Source organism: Impatiens glandulifera, chromosome 2 (genome assembly GCF_907164915.1).
Source record: "Impatiens glandulifera chromosome 2, dImpGla2.1, whole genome shotgun sequence".
Classification (NCBI taxonomy): domain Eukaryota; kingdom Viridiplantae; phylum Streptophyta; class Magnoliopsida; order Ericales; family Balsaminaceae; genus Impatiens; species Impatiens glandulifera.
Genome location: NC_061863.1, coordinates 46,096,652 through 46,118,496, shown reverse-complemented (window position 1 = coordinate 46,118,496; position 21,845 = coordinate 46,096,652). Strand labels below are relative to the sequence as shown.

Below are 21,845 nucleotides of genomic sequence, written 5' to 3'. Positions count from 1 at the left end.
ATTAAACTTTAAATTAAAAAAAATATATTAAATTTAATAAATTAAAAACCTTTATTATGTAAATTAAATATTTTAATTAAAAAACATTAACAAAAATATTTTCTTTTAAAAATATTATGTAAATATAAAATATAGAATTAATAAATTATAAATAAAAAGAATATAATATTTTAATAAATTATAAATAAAAGGGTACATATATTTTTTTATAACATTTAAACAAATAAAACATTAACAAAAATATTTTCTTTTAAAAATATTATGTAAATATAAAATATAGAATTAATAAATTATAAATAAAAAGAATATAATATTTTAATAAATTATAAATAAAAGGGTACATATATTTTTTTATAACATTTAAACAAATAAAACATATCTAATTTGATAAAATATATTTATTAAATATGCTAAAAAAGAATAGACTCTGTACAACCGAACAAATATAATTTAATAAATATAAGTTGATAATGAATATATTTTAAATATTAAAATTTAAATTTAAAAACAATTATAAAACAAATTTTAAAAATTTTAAAATTATTTACCATTTAAACAAACCAAATTAAAAATATATTAAGCATTTTTTTATATTAAGAAATATTTTTTGAAAAATTATTAAATAAATATTTATAAAAACTTTTAATTTAAACTCAACCTTTTAAATATCATACATTTATTTTACATAATTATAAAAAAAAATTGTAATTACAAAAATAATTATATCAACTAAATTTTAAATTTTAGAAGATGATTTTAGTAAAAAATAAATAAATTATATTTTAAAAATAATTAATAAATCAGATATTTAAAATATATATATATATATATATATATTCTTAATTAATGTTTTAAAGTTTTAAATATTTAAATTATATATTCTGTTAAAAGTTTATTTAAAAATTAATTATATTTTTTAATTTATTTTTAAAATTTTTATATTGAAAATAAATTATATTACAATTATTTTAATTTTTAATTATTTTTTGTAATTAATATTTTTAATATTTAAAAAATCTAAAATATGATACTTATATAATTTTACCTATTAATTGAATTTAATAAAAAACAATTATATAAAAATTAAAATTTAGTTTGTTAATTAAAATAGATAGATAATAAAAATAAATATTGTTTTCCAAATTAAAAAAGAACAATCAAATAAAAATGAGTAACTAATATTATCTATTTATATAGCAAATATAACGATTTTAATATTAAAAATATATATCTATAAAAAAATATTTCAAATATCGATTATTATTATTAAATTATTTTGTGTAGAAATATTTTTTAAATATCATATAATTTTATTTTAAAAATAATACTGAAGAAATAATATGAAATTAATAATTTTTATTTCTAATTTATTTTCTAATAAAAATAGTATGTAAACAAATTATTTTTTTAAATTTAAAATTTTTAGAAAAATTAAAATATAAAAATTAATTAAATAAAGTTTTAAGAAAAATATATATATTTTTTGAAAATTTCAAAATTTTTAAATACATATTTAAATATATATATATATATATATTATAAAGAAAACAAATAAAAAAAATTAAGTAAAATATAATTTTATTTTAAAAATAAATATTATTTTTTAATTAAATATGTTATTTAATAAAAAAAAATTAAAAAATTCAAATTACAATTTATTTATTTATTTTTGTATATTATTTAAAAATAAAAGTTAAGTTGATATAAATTGAACTCTTCTTATATTAAAAAGTTTTATTTTTAATTTATATTTTATATTTTAAATTAAATAAAAAATTTTAAAATAATAATTGTTTTTGAATAAGATTAATAATTTTTAAATTATTAAAATTAAATATATTTCAGTGATTATTTTATTTAAAAAACAATACAAATTATTTTAAATAATAATAAAATATTATTTAAATAAATACTTAATAGTATAATACTAATTTAATTAAATGTTTTTAGACTATAATTATATTTTTAAATTTGTTAATAAAATTAATAATTCTAACATATATATATATATATTTATAATATGAAAAAAAGATTGAAAAAAAAAAATTTGAATGAAAGAAATGACAAATCAACCCTTACCTACACCGTTACTATATTCAAGTATTATTGTTTAATTTAATCTTACTCTCTAATTCAAAATTCTCTTTATTACGTAAATTAATATAAATCTTAACTCAAAAGTAATATTCAGATTATACTTATTTATAATCGGCCTACACTTCAAATCAGCCTGTTTTAATATAAAATGGTGTAATTTTTTTTAAAATTAGAAAATAAGTATTAGTTAGTTTTTATTATATCACATAAATATACGTGAAAAAATGATAAAAATATATCTTTGTAAACTCTCTCCCACCCACCCATTCATCATGGAAAAAGATCATATAAAATTATGACTTTGGATATTGGAGTTCTTCATATCTACCAAATTAGAAAATAGTTATATTTTTATAAAATTTGAGCCTCAATTTAAATATAACAAACAGAGAAAGCTTAGCTTGGAGGCAATGGAGACTCTGCAACTACAGGCAGCAGCACCAACCATAACGTGGACAGTATTAGGTGTGTGAGAGAGATAGAAAGAGGGCAGTAAGGGCAGAAGCTCAATCTTCCTTAATTATTATAAGAAGTCTGGATCTCCAATTTCATTCTTGGAAACAAATATAATATCAGTTGATCAGGGTAGCTCGATCAATCGATCAGGATGGAGGCCGGTGCAGGGCTAGTTGCGGGTTCCCACAATCGCAATGAGCTTGTGGTGATCCATGGGCATGAAGAGCCAAAGGCATTGAAAGATTTGAGTGGACAAGTGTGTGAGATATGCAGCGATCAAATAGGCTTGAATGTGGACGGAGACCTGTTTGTTGCTTGCAATGAGTGTGGTTTTCCCGTCTGCCGTCCTTGCTATGAGTATGAACGCCGAGAAGGCAGTCATCTTTGCCCTCAGTGCAAGACCCGTTACAAACGCCTCAAAGGGAGCCCAAGGGTGGAGGGAGATGACGACGAAGAAGACCTAGATGACATTGAGCATGAGTTCAACATGGACGCCACAGCCGAGAAGATGAAGATGAATAATCAAGACATCGCAGAGGCAATGCTCCATGGAAAGATGAGTTATGGAAGAGGAGGCGGCCCTTCAGATGATACTGAAAACATCAACTCTCAATACCCGCATGTTCTCACTACAGGCCTCCGCTCTCGTCCTGTAAGCATGCATGCACATCCACACACCAATTCATATACAATTATTACTAATGCAAATTCATCATGTTTTCATGCATCCATGCAGGTGAGTGGTGAATTTCCAATATCAACTAATAATAATCATGGAGGAGATCAACAGTTGTTATCTTCTTCTTCCCTACACAAACGAATCTACCCTTATCCATCCTCTGAACCAGGTATCTCCATCATATATATAAATATTTTGTAATTCTAGCTCACTTTGATTCTTTATCAACAGGAAGCGCAAGATATGATGAAAAGAAAGAGGTAAATGTCTGGAAAGACAGAATGGATGACTGGAAATTGCAGCAAGGCAATCTTGGTGCCACAGAACATGACCAAGACGGCTATGGTGGTGACCCTGACATGTCCATGTAATTAGCTAGCTTCTGCTTCTGATCATTATCAGAAAGTAACAATTGAAACATTTATTCATTTTCAAAACAACAAATCAATGCAGGCTAGATGAAGCAAGGCAGCCCCTGTCTAGAAAAGTACCAATAGCATCCAGCAAGATCAATCCTTATAGAATGGTCATCATTGCCCGTCTCGTCATCTTGGCCTTCTTCCTCCGCTACAGAATCATGAATCCAGTTCACGATGCCATCGGTCTGTGGCTAACCTCCATCATCTGTGAGATCTGGTTTGCCTTCTCATGGATCCTCGATCAGTTCCCCAAATGGTTCCCCATTGATCGCGAAACTTATCTCGATCGCCTTTCTATAAGGTACGTACTTAGTCACGAATCATTAACTAAGTAAGGCACACTTCCAACATAACTAAAGTGATATATTTCAGGTTCGAGAGGGAAGGTGAACCGAACATGCTAGCGCCCGTAGACATATTTGTGAGCACAGTGGATCCCATGAAGGAACCTCCTCTTGTTACAGCAAACACAGTCCTATCCATTCTAGCCATGGATTACCCTGTCGATAAGACTTCATGCTACATCTCTGACGATGGTGCTTCAATGATCACCTTCGAGGCACTATCCGAAACTGCAGAATTCGCCAGAAAATGGGTTCCTTTCTGCAAGAAATTTCAGATAGAGCCCCGGGCTCCTGAGATGTACTTCTCCCTTAAGATTGATTACCTCAAAGACAAAGTTCAGCCCACATTTGTCAAGGAGCGTCGATCAATGAAGGTTCTTCTTCTTATAATCCTAATATTTCCTTTGAGAATTAACTAACCTCAACTGTCTCTGATCGCTAACTTTTGTTTAAACAGAGAGAGTATGAAGAATTTAAGATTCGGATTAATGCAATCGTAGCAAAAACCTCAAAGGTCCCGGCAGAGGGATGGATCATGCAAGATGGAACACCATGGCCAGGAAACAATACTAAGAATCACCCAGGCATGATTCAAGTCTTTTTAGGTCATAGTGGAGGACTTGATGCAGAAGGAAACGAGCTTCCGAGACTTGTCTATGTTTCTCGTGAGAAACGTCCCAGTTTTCAACATCACAAGAAAGCTGGTGCCATGAATTCTTTGGTAAATAAGATGATCAATGCCACCCTCTTTATCATCAGATTCAGAAACTAATTTTCCATCATATTTATCTACATGTTGCAGATTCGAGTATCCGGAGTGCTTACCAACGCCCCTTTCATGCTGAACTTGGATTGCGACCATTATTTAAACAATAGCAAGGCTGTGCGAGAGGCGATGTGTTTCTTGATGGACACACAAACTGGGACCAAGGTTTGCTATGTGCAGTTTCCTCAGAGGTTTGATGGCATTGACAGGAATGACCGATATGCCAACAGGAACACAGTCTTCTTCGATGTAAGAGAACCCTAGCTCCCCTCCTCCTTTCGGCCAAACCCTTGATCATGCTTTTATATTAACCACCATCACTTTTGGCAGATAAACATGAAAGGTCTGGACGGGATTCAAGGGCCTGTATATGTGGGAACAGGATGTGTTTTCAGACGACAGGCTTTGTATGGTTATGATCCTCCAAAGGGAAAAAAACGTCCAAAGATGGCAAGTTGTGGATGTTGCCCGTGTTTTGGACGACGGAAGCTTCCCAAGTATTCTAAAGGTTCCGAAGGAGATTCTGCAAATAATCAAGGTCTTCTTCCATTCAAGTTGTCTCCATTTTTCAAGATCTGACAAATATATATATCTAAGATGCTTTTGTTTGGTCTCGTTAGGGTTTGAGGATGACAAGGAGCTGCTGATGTCCCAGATGAATTTCGAGAAGAAGTTTGGACAGTCGGCTATCTTTGTGACCTCCACACTAATGACTGACGGTGGCGTTCCTCCATCCTCCAGCCCTGCAGCATTGCTTAAAGAAGCCATTCATGTGATTAGCTGCGGTTATGAAGATAAAACCGAATGGGGTCTTGAGGTTATAACAATGAAAACCTGAAGATATTTTATAACTGTAAATATGAACGAAGTTGTTGACTCATTCTATATTTGGTGATTGAATGTGCAGTTGGGTTGGATCTATGGATCTATTACAGAGGATATCCTTACAGGTTTCAAGATGCATTGCCGAGGCTGGAGATCGATTTACTGTATGCCAAAGTTAGCAGCATTTAAGGGGTCTGCTCCCATCAATCTATCTGATCGTCTCAATCAGGTTCTTCGGTGGGCTCTTGGATCTGTCGAAATCTTCTTCAGTCGTCATAGCCCTATTCTGTATGGCTATAAAGGAGGCAACCTTAAGTGGCTCGAGCGGTTTGCTTATATCAACACAACCGTCTATCCTTTTACCTCAATACCATTGCTAGCCTACTGTACTCTTCCTGCAATCTGCTTGCTTACTGACAAATTCATCATGCCAGAGGTACTGAAAATAAAGGAGCTTGATTTTCTAACAAATTAAATGAAACTTAAATTTGTTTTTTATCCTGAATTTCAGATAAGCACCTTTGCAAGTCTCTTCTTCATTGCCTTATTCATCTCAATCTTCACAACGGGCATTCTGGAACTGAGATGGAGTGGAGTGAGCATCGAGGAATGGTGGAGAAACGAGCAATTTTGGGTTATTGGTGGTGTTTCAGCTCACCTCTTTGCTGTCATTCAAGGTCTCCTCAAAATTCTGGCTGGTATTGACACAAACTTTACGGTTACATCCAAATCGTCAGGCGAAGATGACGAGTTTGGAGAGCTATATGAATTCAAATGGACCACACTTCTTATCCCTCCAACCACAATCCTAATCATCAACCTTGTTGGAGTTGTTGCTGGAGTATCAGATGCCATCAACAACGGGTATCAGTCGTGGGGACCACTATTCGGGAAGCTGTTTTTCGCTTTCTGGGTTATAGTTCATCTGTACCCATTCCTCAAAGGTCTAATGGGAAGGCAAAACAGAACTCCCACAATTGTCATCATCTGGTCAATTCTCTTGGCTTCAGTCTTCTCATTGCTATGGGTGAGAATTGATCCTTTTGTTCAAAAGACTAAAGGTCCCACTGTCAAGCAATGTGGCATCAATTGCTAATCTCTTTTCATCCCCCCTTCATTTGATTTGGATTTTCGCTTGCTGGCTGGCTGTGACGAAAACAAGTAAATTTTGTTATATATTACTGTTTGTAAGTCCACAAGAAATTTATTCAGAGTGTAAAAGGTATTTGGTTTTAGTACTGCAGACTATTCATTAGCAACTATTTTTCACATTAAAGCATAAAACCAGAAAGGAACAAAAAGAGAAATCTTGTATCACAAACCTGCACTTGTGGTAAATCCTCGATGTTCCCAACTCCTAAGCTTCTGTAGTTTTAATTTTCGCTTGAGAAATGACTGCTAAGACTATCTTTCTTCATAAGATAGTGTAACAAGTAAGAATTCAGAGATGAAGGTGAGACACGGATAACAAAGGAGAGACATAGATCGAATATAGTTCGAGAGGATAGTGATTACACCATTTCCAATCATCCCATGAATCTTATATAAGACCTGGCCTAACAGTCATCCTACAAGCCACAACTACTAGGACTTGATCCTCTAATCCTAATTGTAGGTCTTCCCCTGTCATTTGGTTACTCATGCAAGATACATATTAAGGTAAAACCAGAGACTTACAATTTAACAGTTCTAACATTAATTAACCAAAGGAGATGTAATGAAAAAAGATAATTTAATTAAAATCATAGTTAACACGAAAATGACATTGGCTAAGATAAAGAAATGGTACAAATAATTTAAATAAAATTTTGTATATCCCCCGGTTGGTTTAGGATACCTTATTTGATGACGACGAGTTGGAAGACCAATTTCACCAGTAGTCTCCACAAGAACAAATGCCATCTTTGAAATGGTGAAACCGAGTGGAATCCCTTACAACAACAACTCTGTCTGTAATCCTTGACACAAATTTCGTGAAATTATGGCAGTCCAAACACACACGGAGATTCTTGATAATCCTAATCTCTTTTCCCGGTTCTGAACTAATAAGACCAAACGCAATTGCCAGCTTCTCGCTATGAACCTTCATCGTCAGCTCTTTCTCTTCGTCTTCAACATCATGCAACGACGTTCCAATTTCCGTTTGAAATCCAGCTTCCCTCATTTCACCCATCAATTCTTCAAGTTTCTTATTTATGGCGTCTGCTTGCGGGTGAAACTGGTCATTGGCTGTAAAAACATGAGGGACGTCGTTTATCTCTATTAAGGTACATCCAGGTGTCTTTGAAAGTTTCTTCCTCTTAACGACTTGCCGAACAGAAGCAGCATTATAATAGTTTCTATCAACCGAGTATATGTTCGAGAGAAGAACATGATAACCGACGTTTTCTGGGTCCAACTCAAACAACTTTCGAGATGCCAAGTTCGCTAGATTACTGTCCTTGTGGATCATGCAAGAAGCAAGAAGCGAACCCCATTCAGCAGGACTAGGTTCAACCGGCATTCTTTCGATAAATTCCAAGGCCCTTTTCAAGTTTCCAGCTCGACCGTAAAGGTCAACCATACAAGCATAATGTTCATGAAGGGGGTCGAGATTATGATCATGAATCATTCTATGGAAAATCTCCTCCCCTTGTGCTACCAGGCCTGCATGGCTGCAAGCATACAAAAGGGAGAGAAACGTAACACTAGTGGGTGAAACTTTCGAATCTAACATCTCAGAAAACAATCTTAACGCTTCATAACCGTGCCCATGTAGGCCATAAGCAGAAATCATGGCATTCCAAGTAACTGCGTTCTTCTCCTGCATATCATCGAATAATCGACGAGACTCGGCAATACTTCCACATTTGGCGTACATATCGATTAAAGCGGTTGATAAGAAAATGTTGAACCCGAATTTCTCCTTTTCGATCAATTCATGAACCCATTTTCCTAGACTTAGAGCTCCAAGTTGAGCACACGCAGAAAGAATACTAGTAATTGTGACAGGATTCGGGTGGATTTCAAGTGTTTGCATTTCCTTGAAGAGAGAAATCGCCATTTCTGTTAGTCCGTTTTGAGCATAGCCAGATATCATGGCATTCCAAGAAGCCAGTGTTTTATCTTGAGAGTCGTCAAAAATCTGTCTTGCAGATTCCATTTCGTTTAGTCTACTATACACAGTTGTCAATGCGGTTGATACTGAAGGATTTGACACTATACCAGCTTTCCAAGAGAAGCTATGTATTGAACGAGTTAGATCCAAATTACCAAAGGGGGAAAAGACAGGAATCAAGCCAACAATGGTGCTTGAATTCGCTCTATGTCCTAGTTTAAGCAATTGTTTAAACAGTCTCACCGACGATTGAGTCTCACCATTACTAGAAAACCCAGAAATCATTGCATTGTAAGATATCAAGTCTGGAAAGGGTAACTCCTCAAACAATGATCTAGCTGTCCAGATGTCTCCACATTTCGAATACACAGAAATCAGGCCAGTGAGAATATAAGCATGAGAATGAAACCCAACCTTCATAGCCAAACACTGAATCAACATCCCTTCTTTCAAATCCTGCAACTCAGCTGGAGCAGGTAACACAGCAGTCAATGTGGTCGAATCAAAGCAATTTCCTCTATTAATCATTTGACTAAAACACCTTATTGACTCGCTAAAGAAACAGTTCCTAACCAAACCAGATATCATTGTATTCCACAAGACTGTATCTGGTTCAAGAATTTCATCGAACACCTTATATGCAGCTCCAACATTAGAAAACTTAAAGTACATATCAACCAATGCGGAACCAACAAATAAATCTGACCCAAACCCATCAACAATCACATGAGAATGAAGCAAGCAAGCCACTTTCTCCGACAAGGATGCCGCCGTTTGTACGACGAAAGCGTAAGTGAATTTATCCGGCCAAAGAGAAGTTTTTTGACGGAGATGGAAGTAAAGAGAGAGAGCTCGAGAAGGAGACCCATTTCGAGATAAGCCTCTGATGACAACGTTATAAAGAAAAAGATCAGGCTTACGCAAAGTAGAACAGACAAGGGTCGCTTTATCTATCTCTCCGAAATCAGTGAGCTTGTGGGTGAGTTTAGTGATTGTTGATAGATCATTGCGATAGCCGTTGATGATGATCTGGGCATGGGTTTGTTCGAGGTGAGAAAGAGAAGTGGCTTTGATTATGAGAGAAAGGAAGAAATTTCGTCCTCTAAGAGCATTGGTTGCTAAGCTGCCGGAGAACATCTGATATCTCCGGCTACTTTATCGGTTATAAGAATAAATTTCTATACATATATGTTGTAAAGAAGACGAGATAACTGGATTGGCCGGCGGGGATTTAGCCTGGAAAACGAATTCATCAATTTGAAGAGAGAAGAGAGAAGGGAACCGGACTGAACAAATAACCTTAATAAGGTTTCCCGCCTTTTATAGAACACTTTGGGAATTGTTAATGGAAAGAAGAATCAACTGCCCCCTCAACTTATAGCCATAGATCATTATGTTCATAAACTTTTAAAATGTATTTAAATATCAATCATTTATCTTTTTATCAATCAATTTATTAAGCATAGTACTAAAATACTTCAATTTTCTAAAATTAATATTTTTTAAGTTTTATCACCCAATAACTTAATTTTTTATAACTCCAAAAGTTTATATAAATACTTCAAATTCGAACAGCCTATAAGATACCTTGTTTAAGGCATCTTTAGTAAGAATTAAATCTAAAATATTTTCTAATTAAAGCATTATTTTAGTAGAAATTGAAACCAACATTTTAACTAAACTCATATAACTTAAGCTATCTTATTAAAATTCTTTCGTATTATATTATTTTCAATATATTTTGTAAATCTATTCTTATTTTATATTTTCTAATACTGATTGAACGACATTTTAACTCAAAGCTGCTCACACAAATAAATCTCTAGTTTGTGTGAAGTTTACACAATTGTTTAATCTATTCTATTATAATCACTATAAAAAAAAAAAAAGTAAAAAGGTCACCTCCTTAATTAAAATAATAAATAAAAAATATTATTAATCACTTGCAAACATGTAATCACATACTATATATTGATGTCAATATTAATTAAGACATGTTTAAGATAAAGGTCATACAATTTGGGTTATATATTGATGTCAATATTAATTAAGACATGTTTAAGATAAAGGTCATACAATTTGGTAACCCAATTGGGTTATTGATGTAGTCTTTATAAGATGACACAATACTCACGTTTTATTCGGATTTGGTTCTTTATATAGTCTTTATAAGATGATTGAATTGAAGTTATTAAAAAATTAAGTTATTTAAAATAGGTTGATTTATAAGGAATTTTAGTTGATGATTTAAGTAACGTAAATGATGAAATGTTGATAAAGATATTTTTTTAATTATTTAAATAATCAGCCTAAAGTAGGCTTTGTTTTGCAACATTGGCTATTTCAGTCTTTGGTTTCTTTTGTAAGAAGGGAAAAGGGTTGATTAAACTATTTCTATGAATTCAACTCTATTTATCATCCAATTCTAGATTACTATGTATCACATTCCTTTGTGACTCCTTTGGAACCTATTGTGGAATATCTTCTGTGGTACAAGGAAATCTCCATCTCAAAAACAATATTTCACAATCTAGTTCACAATCTTGGACTGAATGATTATGAACTATTTTCTCACTTCTGTATTTTAATGAAATAAAAGAAGCAAGTAACAATTGAAATAGCTTAGTTCTTCTTATTTTTTGTAGACGCAGATAGTTGCTTGAATAAACTTAAATTTTGCAGTAGCACAGCATAATAATGAATGATTAAGGGACAAAATTTGTAAGGTATGGACAAAATTGTTTACCCCGTGAGAAGAAGGTGACAAGAAAATCACACTGAATGGTGCAGAAATTTGAAGCCATCGAAATCTCTGTCGGAGCTTCGGGCAGGCTGGAACTGATTATGGGTGGGGTTTCTGCTCTTTGCCAGACCCAACAAACCCCACCTTCAGCTGCCCTATATTTATAACACCTCTCCCCACTAACATGTTCTCAACATATTTCCTTTTAAAGAGCAATATGTATTTTCCCAACCCCAAATTTCATCTGCATTAAAACAAAGGGTCCCCCCCTTTGTCCCTTGACCTCCTCTCAAAAACAAAAACAAGAAAACCCAGCTTTCATTTCCTTTTGTTTTCACTGTTACAAAGTTAGCTACATAAACCATACCCTTTCTTCCCACCTACAGATCAGATGACAGAAAACCCACAAAAACAAATATATATTATGCTTGTCAAAAGAACACAATGGTTAGACTTAGACTTAGACTTCAATCTTGCTTGATCATCTTTCCAGGTCAATCTACATGTTTTAACTGTACAAGCTGGGTCCTAAGGCTGTATTCCTCTGCCTGTTTCACAAAGAACTCAACTTTATTAGTGTCCAATATCTATCTAAGAACTTCAATTTTATCATTACTCACCAGCAAGGTTGTTGTTGAAGCCAATAGAGCTTCGCACTCAGCAATCATCGCTCTCTCTTGTTTAACCGCACCAGCTAATTCAGAGACCAGACAATCTGCTCCATCTACCTACATCATCATCATGTATAAATGACACAAGTCCTAATTACAGACCATAAAAATTGAAATGGATAATCTCACCAGCGAAATTACAGAAGATATGGAGGATCCCATTGCTTGCATCACTTCCACAGCATAACCAACAGCATTCTTCAAAGTCTCAACATCTGCCTATAATAAATTTAAACGTGTAAATATACATCTCAATTCTCAACTTCTACCCGAAGCCATATAATATATAGGAGGGAGGTGAATACCATCGCCCCATCAGTAACAGGAAGTTGAAGAATACTTGACTGGAGGTCCTTAATCGCGTGAGCTAAAGAACTTGTATGTTCCCTTTCAATTGATGACCAAATAGAAAGAAAGCCCATCTGCATCCAAATCGCAAAATTTAAGAAACAAAGCTTTTATCTGAGTGAGAATGGGGATTTAGGAGCTAGGTTTACTTGTTCTCTCAAGACACCACACAGCTTAAACTTCAACTTCTGTTGCTGAAGTTGAGTTCTTTTTCGAATTACTGATCCCCAGAGCTCTTGTGCTGTTCTCCATGCATAATATATTTTCCTCTGCATCCCACATTCATTCAATTCAGATCATACTTCAAAAAGGAAGAAAATAAAAGGCAACAAATTACCTCAGCTTTGATTCTCTGCAGTCGCGTAGAGTTGTTAGCTTGAGCATTCACAAATCGCCACTGCAAATGACAATTGTACAGCAAACGAAGCTGATGAACATCTTCTATGTTATTCAAACTCTTCTTTCCTCTCTTCATATCCACAATAAAGCTGAGTACGGAATTCGGACAGGTACTGTATTGCCTTGATGGGCTTGATGATTGTCTGAAGCGAGACGGACTGTTACCTCCAGTAGGAGCAGGCGCCAATGAACTCATTCTTGACGGGCTAATGCCTCTAGCAGAATTAGACACCAATCTTGATGTCCTGTTCGGTGATGATAAACGAGACATTGTCACAGATTCCAATCTCAATTCTTCTTCTAATGATGATGAATGAGAAGGAATGCATTTGTCGTCGAACAAAACCCGTCTCACTACATCACTGGAAGATTTCTGTAAATGTCTTCCGAAATCACCAGGGAGGGACATTCTCCTAGGACTAGAAGGATTTCCAACATTGGAGGTTTTAATCATACCACTAAGATCCACACTTCTAGTTAAATCAATGGAAGAAGCCTCACCACTGTTTCTACTAGGCCATCTATGCCGATCTACAAGACGAGCATCCAACCGAACCTGTGGCTTAGCATTCTCAGACTGATCAATAGCTGCCCCATTCTTCCCTCCTCCTCCTCCTTTGAGAGGACTTCTCTTCCTCGGAGACATTGATGCTTTCTGAGCAGCTGCTACTGCTACATTTGGTGAAGGCCTCAAAGCCCGATCAGGCGAGGACTGAGTAGCTGGTTTTTCTTTCTTGGAAACGGGAATGTAAATTGTGTCTGATTGGAAAGAGACAGTTAGACTACGCATTGTGGAAGGCCATAAAGCCTCAGGCATAACCTTTCTTGAAACCAGTTGTTTTTCAAATGATATATCCTGCACTGGGGTACTTGTACTGGTACTGGACACCCGTCTTGGAGGTGAAGGCCGTCTCCTTTCGGCAGAAACAGCTCTTTTAGACACTGGAGATGAGTTAATGCTGGCGGGAGACATATACCTAGGACTGACATCTCTTCTACTAGAACGGAGCTTGACTCCATTGTTCTTGTCAATACCCGGAAGCAATGGCGATCTTGAGGTCTCAACTTCAGAAGACTTCCACATTATTGTCTAAAGTCTCAAAAAACCTTCTTCTTCTTCCATTATAAAACCCTTAAGATCGAAAAAGATGAGCTACCATTTCTGCAATAATAAAAAATCTGCAAAAGGGTAAGAGGGAGGAATCAAATAATGGAGAAAAGTGAGATGCTACAGATAAGAAAAAGGAGAAAAGAAGAAACCCCCACGATGAAAAAGGAGATGACAATCAAAAGAAGACTGTGCATATCTTTAGAATGAATACCCAGATCTGAGAAAGAATGAATTTGATTATTGCAACCAGCAGTAGCCTCCATAGATACAAATGAGCACACCTTTTCTTAGCAAATAAGAATCAAGAAACAGCGGTAAACAAAAAGAACGAACATTTGTCACTCCAAATTAACTATGGAGACAGGAATGCACATTAACTGTCATAGGTAAACGTTAATATGATGTCAGTAGAGAGAGAAAACGGTGGTCGAGCAGAGCAGGGGGTGGGAAAACGGTGGTTCAGTTGTTGAGTGTATCCTCAAAGGTGAAGAAGGATAACGGGCTTTTTTTTTTTTTTTTTTTTTAATATATGGAAAAAAGAAAAAAGAAAAAACATGTCCAGTACAAAGAGTGGTTCCTTTGTCCCTTCTTTGGCTCACTTATGTGATCTGTCACCAGAGTTTTTGAGGGCGATTGTTAATTTTTATTTTTTCAAATATTACTTTTATTATGAGGTTACATGATTTAAAAGAAATCATCACTGTCATAACAAAAATAACTATTAAACATTTGAAATTAAATCATTTCAAAATTAAATGAGAGAAGATGTGACTACATTTATGTGGTCTCATTTTTTGTAATTAATAATTTTAACTTTTTTTTTTCAAAAGAATAATTTTCGGGATGATAATTATTTGCTGCATCACAGGCTGTAAATGTGTAAGTATTCACAGTCATTCATTAATTCTCTGCCTCTAGTAAAAACAAAAAAAATACAATTTTCTTTCTTCAAAATTGTAAAATATATATAATGAATGATAGGGATAGAAAAAAAAAAAAAAAAACCCACCTAAAATCGTGTCATTAGTTAAGAAAATTGATATAAGATAAAAAAAAAAAATTCCGACTAATCATGATGAAAAAAAAGTAAAAAGTAGAAGAATTAGAGAATTATCCATTTCCTATTTTATTTTTTAAATTCTCTCTGATTATCATTTCTCTTATTATATATTATATTATTTTGTCCCCATCTAGTCTAACGAAAATAAGATGTAAATATCATAGTCTCGTAGATTCGAATCCGTTAGACGACAAGTTTTGTGACCGGTAATATTTGGGAATGTCTCGACCAAAAAATTGTTTTTAGTGAGATTTGAACTAACAAACAAATACAAAATTTTAATTTATATCTTGAACCACTAAATTACAACATTTAATATTTAAAAAGTCATAAATTTATCTAAATATCTTATATGTTTTATTAAAGAAAAATAACTCACCTCTCAAATTAAAAAAAAAATTAAATAAATTCTTCAATCAATAATTTATATCATTTATCTGATAATAAATAAACATGTATACAAAAACACAAACAACTAAGAATTCAAATTAAAACTGTCATAATTAATTATGTCAATACATATAAATTTAATAAACACGTTAAGAAACAGATCGAGTATTATATATATTTATATTCCTATGAATGGACTATTATTTTTTTTTTTGTACTATTATGTATTCTAATGACCTTTTTTATGTTAGAAATAATTGATGTATTTATTCAGGTGAATTTTTTTTTTTTATCAAAATGAAGTAAAGACAGATAGATTGAAATCTGTATAAACGTCTAAAATTTGTTTTGATTTTAAACTAAAATTAATATATCATATTTTATTTAATTATTTATTTATATCTAATATCTCAATCCATTAACTAAAATATCAAAATATAATTATTTATTTTTAAACAACTTGAAGAATCATTACAATAATAAAATATAATCCGGTATGAAATTAAGATGCATTGATCTTACCGTATATCAATCTGAATCTTACAGGAAGATGATCGAACCAGCAGCGGGAAAAACAGGGAACGAGTGCTCGCTCTTGATCTGGTGAAAGAACGATCGATCGATAGTGAAATTTCTGGTTGAGATATTCTATACGATTATCGATTCTTCAAAATGCATATAAAGATCACGCTGATTCACAAGAGACGGACGATCGAATGAATAGGCGGAACTTTCTTTTTCGCGCCACCATCTTCAAGAAATGCGTTCATCCAGGATCTTATTTATACGAACTCATCTACTTTAAAGCCCTTAACCCTAATTTTTTTAAGAACTATTAACTTCTTTTTCAGAATTATTTAAATATAAACTTTTATTTTTATAAAGAGTTTATTTTTATTTTATTCTAATTACACTATTTCAAAATATATATAAATATTTGGATTCACGCGGACATCAAACCTACATATTTGGTTTGGAGTGGGATCTCAAATATTTTTTTTTTATTAACTAATTGGAGAGAGCGATGATATATTATTAATAATGTTATTATTATTATTCGAGATTCTTTTATATAATTTTCGAAAAGTGGAATTAATCATTATTCTTAAGAACCGAGCTAACGTATTATTATTTTAAAAAAAATATAACGTAATATATAAAAAAGAATAAAATTGTTATTTTTAGTTACAATTTAGTTGGAAATTAGAAATTAAGAAAGTAATAAAGAACCTGTATTTTGGGGCTATATATAAAACATGCATGTTGAGTTATAGTGTCAATGATTTCTGTTAATTAAAAAAAAAAGCAAACATAATACTATGAAAAACATCATTATTGTGAATATAAAATTTGGGCAATTTGGAAAACACACTTTTGTGAGATATATATCACGCAAAATTTAAGAAAAAAAAATTAGGATTTCGAAAGAATAATGGTAAACATGTGGCTTAAATATCGATGGATTGTTATCCAACCCTAGAACGACATAGGGATACCATGGACTTTTGTTTGGTAGGCATGGTCAAATAGCGAGAAAAAACTAAACAAGTTTCGTCTCAAAAAGTTATAAACAAAAGGGAAATCAAAGAAGACTAAATCAGAGTAAGTTTGCTGTCAAACCTCATTCTTTACTAATGAATATGTCTTTTAGGATAATAAGGGAAACAATTAGTTAATAACCTAGAAAAAGCTCTGATAATAAGCTCTAAAATCAATACATAAAGAAAGCAAACAATGGCACGCGGAATTAGAAAGTGGAAAGAGATAGATTAATAACAATAGAAGTTATTATGAGGACCAGTGGTCCAAAAACTTTGGATAGATGAAATGAAACAATCAAATGATAACAATTAAGTTAGACCTGGCCTTATCTCACAGCTCATGAAAGTGATTTATATAAACCGGTCACAAGGCTAGCTATCTAATATCTAGCTAATTTATCTCATACTGAATTCCATATTTAAATAATATGGAGAAAGATCATGATCATGATCAACTAATTTCGAGTCATTTCAAGAACATGATGCATTGGGGATTCATTTGTATCCTCTCATGGCCACTTGTCAAGTAGGCCATGATCATGTGATCTAGATTTTTTTTTAATTCTTTGTCCCTTTTAAACTGTTGCTACATCATCCTCACCTTGAATTGCTCTAATATTTTGTCTTTTGAGCAAAGAAATAAAAATCGATATGATTTGACTTAAAATACGAGCTGTTACATCTATGTAACTTAATTATATATATGACTTTGATCTGGTTCGATTTTGGGTTATTCAAATAACATAAAAAAATCAAATATCACTTCAATCCCCGTCTCATCCATCAAATTAATCAATTCATTGTCCAAGATATTAAAATACTATTATTTTTTTATTTTATTTATATATATATCAATACTTTTAAGTTTTTTTACCAAAAAAATATTCTCACCTCCTTAAAATCATCACCAATCATCATTTTCCCCTCTCTGAGTTATTTCAATAACCCCAACCGAACAAGTAGAGATGACAATTCCCGGCCTGTTTTTATTTCGCGGATTTTTTTAATACCATCCATACTCGTTCGATTTCGGGGAATCCTCGCGAGACACTATTTATAAAATATTTTAAAAAATATATAATTTTTTTTAATATAATATGTATTGTAATATATTGAAAATTTATATTATTATAAAGAAATAAACTTACCACTCTTATAAAATATTTACAGTGTTGGGGTAGAATCAGAGTGTGAGATCGGGGTGGGGCGAGACGGTGGACATAAATACCATCATCGTCCCATCATCGTTCGGTTTCAGGGAAAAAATATCCTAAACGGATTAACACGGAAGATTTCAAATTGACATCTTACCAATAATGCCTTAGTGAAAATAATTGTAAATTAAAATATGGATTCGAGTTGTTTTCCGAGTTTCCATTTTTTTTGGGGGCAATTCTAACATAATGAATGATGTAAACCCATTTAGGTCGGCTAGAGGGTCAGGCAGCCTACCTTAAGGCCCTCATTTTAATTATTTAATTAATATATATATATATATATATTATGAATTAATTAAATCTTTTCAATTTTAATTAGTATAATCATTTTGTTCATGGTTCTTTTTTAATTGGGCCTCCTCCAATTCTTAGGACCGGTTCTGCACCCATTACCACTTTTTATGATATGAATCAAATCTAGTTTTTAAAAATATCTTTATTTATGTCATTCAACTCCAATATTCACACCAAACCAAATGTAAGTAGAAACACATTAAAAATTATTTATATATATTTCTGCTAGACTCAACCTCAACTCCAAGCCTATAGAAGTGTTTCCAAACATACAAAATTTTGAATTCCCTTTTAAAACTAACCTATTGTGTATCAATGTGGGTATGACTTAGGAGTACCAGTTTTTAAGATTTGTTTTGAGACATTCACCTCAAATACAACATTTGGAAATATAAAAGTTTGGTTGAAAACTAGAAAATTTAATGATTTAAGTAAAATCAAAGAGTGTACAAAAAAGAATTATTAGAAATAGTTAACACTAATAAGGTAGTCAAAATTGAGAGTTTACGTAAATTCGTTAACCAATCGTAAACTCGTAAAACTGAGAACTTATTTGAAACCATAATAATTTAATTTAAAAACTATTAGTTATATATTATTATTTATATACATAACTAATTAAGTATTTTAAACATTAATAATATAAATATATATATATAACTAATTAAATATAATAAATAAATTATTATAAATTTATATTTACAAAATTAATTATATTAATTATTTGAATAAATATATATTTTTTAATTTATAAATATAAATTTACTATTTTTAATGTAAAATTTTATAAAATCATAAAAACGTAAAATTAAAATTATTTAGAAACTCGTAAAATTTTATTATTGTAAGTTTAAAATTGTAAAAGTTTAAATAAAACCAGACTCGTTAACGTTCTTTAAAATCGTAAGATTTTAAGGGTCCATTCGAAATAAAACTTAAAATTTAATGTTAAACAAAAAATAATAAAACAAATGTATATTTTTTGGGAAAACAACTTAACGAAATTTTATTTAAAATCCCAAAAGAAAAAAAAACCTACATGAGATAATGAATTAAGGCAAAACAAACACGTGCCTTAATTTTAAGTGACATAAACAACATAATGAATAACAGAATAAAACAAGCAAATAACAATCACGATTACATAAAAATTAAGCCATTGTTAAAGTATTTAAACTAGTGACTTCCTCGTAAGTAATGCTCCATCTTTGACAAATTAACCAATTTCTTTCACAAGTAGGAATTCGCTTTCACGTTAGAATAAGTGAGTTTTCATAAAAATGATCCATCCAAACTTGTTCAGTATCATTTTGAACTATAGAAAAAGCTCTCGCTCCATCAAAATGTGATAAATAATATTGACAAAGAAACACTTAAAGGCATTTGAAGAGAAGTCTTTACCATTTGCCTTGATGAGAACAACATATTTAATATCAATCCATTCTCTTGGAAAACTCAGAAGACCCATGGATGTGGAAAACTTATCCCAAAACAAAGAAGCAAATGGGCAGCCCCCAAGAATATGATCTATGGTCTCCTCATTTCCCACACATAAAAGACAACTTGAAAACGGAATATGCATGTACTTCTTAATTGGATCGCATATTAATCCTTCCAAAAAACATCAACCACAAGATGAATTGGTGTCTAGGAATGAATTTTAAAGACCACACCAAATGAGACTATGGAACCGACTCCCTCTAGCACGAACAATATATCATGCTAACCTCGAGGAAAACTTGCATTCACATTCAACACCCCAAACTCGAGAATCCTCATGATCATTAAAATGATAAGAAAATACAAAATCAAGGATCCTCGTTCCTTCTGGAATACTCCTTAGAAGATTGTTCCATTCTCTGTTCTTAACTTGATGAATAGTAGTCAATTGACATTTTCTCGACATTTTCTCCTGATTCGAGTAAGAGCAAAATCTCTATTAAGAATAATTGGTTGATCTTTGAACCAAGGGTCATGCCAAAATAGGGTTCCAATCTTATTTCTAATATAAATCTTGAACATCTTGTTAGCACTATCTTTGAGTTTCAAAATCTTTTCAAAGACCACAACATTTCCATCTTAATTTTGCATGCCCAAATGCTGACGTCCTCCCTTATGAACCTCGAGTGCACCCATCAAACCCATAGTGAATCTTGTTTTTCTCTAAGGCCCATAAATGTCGATAAGTGAGAATTTTGTTCCATTCAATAGACCAATGTCCCCTCTTCTTTGGGCTTACAACCATCAAGCCATTTTACCTTCTTGCCTCCACACCCTTAACTCCCCCAAATGAAATTCCTCATAATTTGATTAAAATTTTTCATGACTTTCTTTAGGAGAACTATTTGATGCGCCCAGTATCCAATAGTTCTCATAACCACCTTTGTGATAAGTTCAATACGACATGTATAAGATAGTCTCTTTATAGGCCATCCCAAAATAGAGTTCTTCACCTTTTCAATTAGTGGCCTGCAATGAGAGTGTGAGAATTTGATGAATTGAAAATAGACAAAAAAAATCTGATACTGTTTATTTTTCACTACTTTTACATAATGTGCAGTTAAACTAGTTAGTGGATATTTAACATAATTAATGGGAAGTTACATTTCCACAACTAATAACTACATAATATTTACACTCCCCCTCAAGTTAGGAGTTACAAGATGTACATTCCCAACTTGCTACACAAGTCTTCAAATGTCGTCTTCAGTAATTGTGAGAGATAGATATATGAGACGACCCACCAGTCATTGATATCTCTCTTTATCTACTAAGATGTCCTTTCTAGAGCCTATCTTGTTGTAGGGATCTATAGGGGTGTCAATTAGTTTACAACCTGACATCCTTGTTTCTTTCAATAAATCTAAAGAGTATTTACGTTAAGACATGAAAATACCCTTAGATGAACGAGCAATTTTCATTCCAAGGAAGAACTTGGAATGTTCAAGATCTTTACTATCAAACTATTTGGCCAAATTCTTTTTTAAGTTGAGTAACTCCTTCTCGTCATCACATCACATGTGAGAATGATTTCATCAATATACACAATAAGAATATATTTCTTATTTTCAAAAGAAGTCTTAATAAACAATGTGTGATCTGCTTGACTTTGATTGTAGCCGGAGCTAATAACTGATTTTATAAACTTGTCAAACCAATCTCCTAGAGATTGCTTGAGCCCACACAATGACTTGTGAAGTTTGCAAACTTTACTTCTTTGTGAGTCCGATTCTAAACCTGGTGGAATTTCCATATAGACTTCTTCAAGTAGCGTTACTTTTTCATCCACTTTCTACGCTTGTTCTTCAGCCCTGGCACCCATAACGACATTTTTTCTCCATTCAGGTCTTTCTCAACATCTAACCATGGAATATAGCCAAACCAAAGG

General features: G+C 32.5%; 3 protein-coding genes across 6 annotated transcripts; 1 reads left to right on the top strand and 2 right to left on the bottom strand.

Annotated features, from left to right (window-relative positions):
- Positions 1–2,587: 2,587 nt before the first annotated feature.
- LOC124928198 (cellulose synthase A catalytic subunit 7 [UDP-forming]-like) lies at positions 2,588–6,829 on the top strand. Its single transcript, XM_047468729.1, has 11 exons — positions 2,588–3,205; positions 3,290–3,401; positions 3,464–3,599; positions 3,686–3,952; positions 4,024–4,369; positions 4,453–4,716; positions 4,798–5,010; positions 5,092–5,299; positions 5,382–5,578; positions 5,669–6,022; positions 6,098–6,829. Exons 1-11 carry the CDS (start codon positions 2,705–2,707, stop codon positions 6,680–6,682), a joined length of 3,183 nt encoding a protein of 1,060 aa, XP_047324685.1. The 5' UTR covers positions 2,588–2,704; the 3' UTR covers positions 6,683–6,829.
- On the bottom strand, positions 6,599–9,950 carry LOC124928199 (pentatricopeptide repeat-containing protein At4g30700). Of its 2 annotated transcripts, none has more exons than XM_047468731.1 (2): positions 7,424–9,950; positions 6,599–6,732 (listed from the first exon to the last, which is right to left on the bottom strand). In XM_047468731.1, exon 1 carries the CDS (start codon positions 9,818–9,820, stop codon positions 7,457–7,459), a length of 2,364 nt encoding a protein of 787 aa, XP_047324687.1. In that variant the 5' UTR covers positions 9,821–9,950; the 3' UTR covers positions 6,599–6,732; positions 7,424–7,456. The 2 variants fall into 2 exon arrangements, with proteins under 2 accessions (XP_047324687.1, XP_047324688.1); XM_047468732.1 differs by lacking the exon at positions 6,599–6,732 and adding an exon at positions 6,771–6,998.
- Positions 9,951–11,716: 1,766 nt separating this feature from the next.
- On the bottom strand, positions 11,717–14,429 carry LOC124928200 (AUGMIN subunit 8-like). 3 transcript variants are annotated; one of them, XR_007098462.1, is made up of 7 exons: positions 14,111–14,429; positions 12,783–14,023; positions 12,595–12,714; positions 12,403–12,519; positions 12,227–12,316; positions 12,047–12,150; positions 11,717–11,974 (listed from the first exon to the last, which is right to left on the bottom strand). XR_007098462.1 is itself a non-coding variant. In XM_047468733.1 (7 exons), the coding sequence occupies exons 2-7, from the start codon at positions 13,926–13,928 to the stop codon at positions 11,921–11,923; spliced, it is 1,635 nt and encodes a 544-aa protein (XP_047324689.1). In that variant the 5' UTR covers positions 13,929–14,023; positions 14,111–14,428; the 3' UTR covers positions 11,717–11,920. The 3 variants fall into 3 exon arrangements, 2 of the variants coding, with proteins under 2 accessions (XP_047324689.1, XP_047324690.1); XM_047468733.1 differs by having other exon boundaries at positions 12,047–12,154; positions 14,111–14,428; XM_047468734.1 differs by having other exon boundaries at positions 12,047–12,154; positions 14,167–14,428.
- Positions 14,430–21,845: the final 7,416 nt, after the last annotated feature.